At 34.4% G+C, this 6,000-nt stretch overlaps 1 protein-coding gene across 13 annotated transcripts in view; it reads left to right on the plus strand.

Moving 5' to 3' along the window:
- The first annotated feature begins 2,458 nt into the window (after positions 1 to 2,458).
- The window catches only part of LOC113818488 (inversin), a 27,677-nt gene continuing 24,135 nt past the window's right edge, over positions 2,459 to 6,000 (plus strand). For 5 of the 13 annotated variants that reach the window (XM_070136602.1, XM_070136608.1, XM_070136607.1 and 2 more), the window contains exons 1-2: positions 2,459 to 2,524; positions 3,560 to 3,846. In XM_070136602.1, coding sequence (XP_069992703.1) covers positions 3,592 to 3,846 — 255 coding nt within the window. In that variant the 5' untranslated portion in view covers positions 2,459 to 2,524; positions 3,560 to 3,591. Of the gene's footprint in view, positions 2,572 to 2,669; positions 2,688 to 3,559; positions 3,847 to 6,000 lie in introns of those variants that run through there. The other 8 variants (XM_070136609.1, XM_070136615.1, XM_070136611.1 and 5 more) reach the window with 6 other exon arrangements.

The following is a 6,000-nucleotide window of genomic DNA, read 5'->3' on the forward strand; positions in this document are numbered from 1 at the left end:
GGATATTGGGAACGCCAAGCCGTCTAGATATATTCCAGGTCTTAACAGGCACACTTCAGGGTTATGGCTACCGCAGTCATATCTAGGATAATCTATCAAATTTCAGTAATGCCAGACGCGCACATTTTAGTGTTGAGTCTTCAATCCAACCTTCTTTATCACCTTCCGTGATCATCTGTAATAAAGATCTAACAATCATTTCCACTGCGAAACTGGAAGCAGCCAGAGAGCCCATACCTCCGGTGACGTCCGTGTTTCTCTATTTCGCAATGCTAATGAATCATTAAAAAAAAAAAAAAAAATATATATATATATATATGTATATATATGTATATATATATATATATATATATATATATATATATATATATATATATATATATATATGAATCGGGATCATGATCCGGATCACCACCATAATTTAATGGCCAACGCAACCAAAAAATAACCTTGGCGGAGGCAATCATACTTTCTATAAGGAATATTAGGCTTTACATTTCTGAAACTGACTTAAAGGTGAAGTCAAAAACAAACATGGAAACTAGTGCTGCCACGTTCCTTGATTTAAAAAAGAAATAAGGAACTGTGTTCACGCGATCCGATACTTTATAACTGCCCCCTTAATTCCTTACTCGTTGTTGCCGTAGGTGGTCTTAGGAGACAGAGACTGAGGCCCAATGTTAGAGATTACCTCTACGACTCAGCCTTCGCCTCAACTATTTCTGTGTGGTCTTCCCTCTCCTTTTCCTTCTCGTCTTTATCTGCTTCTACCCATATCCTGAAGTGTGAGAGCCGTTCTGAAAGGATAAAAGACAGGGTTTGTGTCGGTCTTGAACAGCCTTCGTACTTATTTTGCTATTCCCTCTTTACCCTTTCCACTATCATACTAACCTACGCATTTTGTCCTAATCGCTCAATCATTTTTAACATTTTTCGCCACAATACTTTAACATAGTGTTGTATGACCTTTCCTCACCTGGGGCTTCGCCCCCAAACCCCACCCAATCGTTAACTCTTGAGTACGCCGCTACTGACTTTAAATGTTGACGTGGCAGAAAATTTTCAATAAATAGATGAATTATAAACTACCCTTTATACACGTATTTAACCTCAGATTAAGGCAATCCAGAATGAGGCCTCCGTTATCATTCTGAAGCCTAGCTCTTTATGTACGGTATTTGGACTTGAACCGACAATGGGAGATGCTGAGATATATTAGAGTTGACCACGAACTTTTTTCTCATAACTCGGCAGTCAAACCAACTAGAGTACAATAGTAACTTCTGGCAAATGACATGGACTCATCACATCCAGTTAGCTCGTGTCCTTGGTAATGTCTGCGATGAGGTTGTGGGGTTTCAGTGAAGAACCAAAAAATATCATTAAAAGGGCCTGGAATGACTTAAAGGGCACTTTTTTTAAGTACCTTCGGATGGGCCAAAGAGCACACACCACTGGAAGAGCAAAAAGGGCTCCTTCTCGCTAGAAGTTCGGGTATTTCTTCTTTTCACAGGGCCCCCTCTTCTAAAATCCTGAAAAAAATATACATATCTATGTGTGTGTGTGTGTGTGTGCGCGTATAAATACACACACACAGACATACATACACACACACACACACACACACACACACACATATATATATATATATATATATATATATATATATATATATATATATATATATATATACATATATATACATATATATACATACATATATATACATATATATATATATATATATAATATATATATATATATATATAATTATATATGTATATATATAATATATATATATATCATATATATTATATATATATATGTATATATATATAATATATATATATATATATATATATATATATATATATATATATATATATATATATATATATATATATATATATATATATATATATATGTATTTATATAACAGGAGTGATTTATATGTAGGCCAGTGAGTATGCAACCGCAAGTCTGAACTTATAGATTAGGCGGGTTATTTCGTCGATTTTTTACATTACTACTGAAGAGGTGTGAAATTGATTTCAAGCAATAAACGTCCATATATATTGCGACTTTCAAAGCGACTTCGACTGCGTTTGTATTGCAGTACGTATCACTGAGTTACAGTTTGATATACTTCGTTTTCCAATGAGTAGAAATATATATGCGATAATGAACAGGATTACAAATGTGATTCATTATGTGATGATAAGTCGAATAAAATTCACAACTTTTTAGTGCTAATAATTCTTAGATATGACTCACATAAGAGTGAAACGGGCACATTGTTTTCATTTTCTTTTACCATGTAAACACGAAGTGTACATGCAACATAAATCAAAGAAAATATACATTAAAAGTGGGTTTAATTTACTAGAATTATAGTGGGAAACCTTTCCAGAATTGCAAAATACTGCACACATTTTATAGATATTGCCTTTACCGAACCGTGAATTAGAGTCGTCCGTTTAAAGCAATGTTTATTCTTTGTCAGCCTAGATACAAGACAAGCAAAGTACACCTGCTTCTTGCATTGATTCAAGTGTTCTGTATAGTGTATAAGTATAACTGATTTGACTATAATCTGAGCCGACAAGGCACATCTGTTAGCTTTAAGATTTATTTCGAATAATAGATGACGTTGGGTGAAATAGCCAAGTGCAAGGCATTTCTTTAAGGTACAAACAAGCAAGGAATTTACGGGATAGCAATATATTGACGAAGATCTGCACCTGAATTTAAGTGACATAGGCGTCCAGTAAATGTATCAAGATTTTAATTTACCACTGAAGAGGATATTCTTGTAGAGGATTGAAAGTTGATGTCCTCGTTACAAGAAATATTCTCCAGGCACTAATGACAACACTGCTCACAGCCCAAGTCCACTCAGTACTCCCAAGTTTCAGCTCGTATCTTGTCATGCATCTTGTCATGCATATTGAGGCGAATTGATGTCTCCCAGAGGTTGTTGGGTGGCAAAGCCCCCCATCAACCTTCCCTGAGGCAGTGCCAAAGGGCACACCCAGTCACAGCACCTTAGATTGATGAATAGATATTGCATCATAGTTGGTGATTTATGGCCTGTTTATGAAAATTGTGTGATGTGCGATCCAATGAATATTCATGTATATAGACGTATATGTATAGAAATAAATGTATGTTTGTCTAACTATCAGATTATTATACAAGTATCTATCTATCTATCCATACAGTAGATATGCATGCTCAAGGACAGTTATTAGTATCATGTGTTGAGCATTTGAATTTGAAGGAAGATAAATTCTATAACCCACAAAACCTGCTGTCTTATGATTGGACACAGATGCACATTGGCATCTAAATAGTCACTTCTATCCACTCCAATCTGATTTGTACAAGATAAGATTTGATTGCATGTTTTGAATGTACAGATCAAAATCTTTATTGTGAAAGTTGAAAACTTTTCAGGCATTTCCCTGGAACCTGTGGGAATAAAGGTGCAAGATTGTTTCATATATTGAAGTATTTAATAAGTATATATTTATTTATTTATATATATATTTTTTTACAGTGGAAATAAAGGATGAGCACAGATAGGATATCATGGAGTCACAAACCAAAGATGAAGTATCAGAGGTAATTGAATACCTTCACTTGAGTCCTCGACTTCAGAGGGGCTCTGTTGGGCCCCAGCATGGGAAAGGAGTAGAAGAAAAAAACTCCTTATCATGGGTAGATGCTGGGCCTCAAAATTCAATACTGAGGACCCACCAGTATCAGTCTTATCCCAATCTGTCAGTAAATGTTCCCGTGCTCAATGTTCCGGTGATGTGTCAAAGCAATGCTGCATTATCAAAGGTAAAGTATCTAAAAGTCATTAATGATTTATTTTTTTGATGAAAATTTATTTGTTACTCTATTGTTTTGATTATCCCAAGTATAGATATTTGACAGTGGCAGTACATGCTCTTGTATAATTTGCAGATTTGAAATATTCATTTCAGAATGCAATTTTAATTATTTGATTATTTGTTGATAATCTTTCAAATAACAGACGATATATTTGATGTTTTTTTTTTTTGTGAATGTCAAACACAACTTTTGAAATAGAATATTTTTTTTACAGCAGTCAGTATATATGATATAGAATGATTTATTTGATGTTGAGAATACGTTTGTGAAGCCATAGGATGTTTTTCAAATCTTAGAGGATGAAACACTATATCAATCATAAAGTAGAGCAGGGTTGTATATACTTTTTGTCTGTAAATGTAAAGAGTTTTGCTTATAAACCTTTTGGTGATTAACATTCTTAATTCATAAACTGCAGTATTAAAAATTAGCTGTAGCTAGTAATGCAGGGTTGTTAGCACACATGGGCAGTTTCCCTCTTTTATGCCCAGCTCATTTAGTAATGCAAACAAGAATATTTGTCTAATAGCTTGTATCTCTATTTCATAAACAGAAGTTTTGAAATATTGAAGGTTTGCCTTCACTTAAAGTGCTTGCATCTAATGGTGACCCCAAACATATGATGTTGCAACTTTTGGAGAAAGATGTGCTATATTTGATGAGCCAGTAGCATGGGCTAATAAAGAAAAAAAAATGAAAGGAGAATTATTGATTTAGGATGACAGTTTCTTGTCCCCCTCCAAAAAAAAAGAGAGGGAGAGGGAGAGGAGAGAAGGAGAGGGAGAGGGGGAGAAGGGGATGGAAAGAGGGAGGGAGAGGGAGAGGAATAAAAGGAGTATTTAATACCATACTAGTACATACATAAAATATGATTAAGTCTTCTTGGCCTGAAGCATGTATGGCTGTATGTGGTGACATGTGCATGCATGCGTGTACACTTTCATGTGCGCATGCATGCATTTGCAATTCTGTGTGTATATGTATGTGTTCATCCGTGTGGGGCAGCAATGTCTATAAATATGTCTATTCTTAGCAATGTGGAGATTAGGTTAGGCTTATGTTTCTGCTATAAGGAGCTTGTGTAATAAAGTTGATTTGTGTGAGTGAGAATTATGTTACTTTTTTGCAGCTTTTGCAAATGCAAAAGCTGCAGTTGAGAATGGGTGTATTCGTTATTAACCCTATCATGATGGGGCCAGAATTTTCTCTGATGAAATCATTCTGCAACAGTCTTGCCTATCTGGTAGAGTGAGTGCTATGTACAGCCACTCGTTTGCTAGAGCGAGTCATGACGAGTATACATGTCATATATGAGTACGTCATGATGGCTATATTTGTACCTGTCAATAAAGATAAACTCTTTATTGACAATCTTTATTGGGATCTTCCTCTCAGGTCCCCAAATTGGCCTACATTGCTTGTTCAACAAAAACCATCAGAAATTCCATATTTTGTCCTTTTTTAAACTCCTAGGGCATTATGCTATTTAGAAAAAGTTGCATGAGTGACAACCTTGTTGCCCAGTTTTTTTATATCTTAGTTTTTGAATAAGCAGATTTTTAAAAACTGACAATTTTCAATAAAGATTTTAGTTGGAGAGAATCATCTTTTTAAATTTGAAAATCAGAGAAGATTACAGAGATACTGTTATGTCCTTTCCAGCAAACAAAAAACAGGATTTTGAAATTGGTAACTAAGCTTATTGTACATATAAAAATGTGAAAGTAATAGATGTAATAGATATTTGTTTGTAGCAAAATTTTCCCTTGCCATGGGACTGTATATCACTCTTAAAGTCTGTTAATGAATAATAGGTGAACCTTTATCTGCTTTTTTATCTGATTATCAGGCTTTTTTTTCTAGGGGTAAGCATTGTAAAACCAGTGAAAGTAAGCACAATTGTAGGAATAAGGAAGAATAATGCAATAAAACAGCAAAATGATATAGTATATCCAATGCTAAATTCCAAAGTCCTTAATATGAAAGTTTTATGTTGAGGCTGAACTGCATTGATACTTTAAGTACAGTAATTTATTATTAAAAGGGCACCTGCAAAAATTTATGCACAGTGAATCTTATACTTATATTGTTTTTTTGGCT

Source organism: Penaeus vannamei, chromosome 22 (assembly GCF_042767895.1).
Source record: "Penaeus vannamei isolate JL-2024 chromosome 22, ASM4276789v1, whole genome shotgun sequence".
In the NCBI taxonomy this organism is placed as follows: domain Eukaryota; kingdom Metazoa; phylum Arthropoda; class Malacostraca; order Decapoda; family Penaeidae; genus Penaeus; species Penaeus vannamei.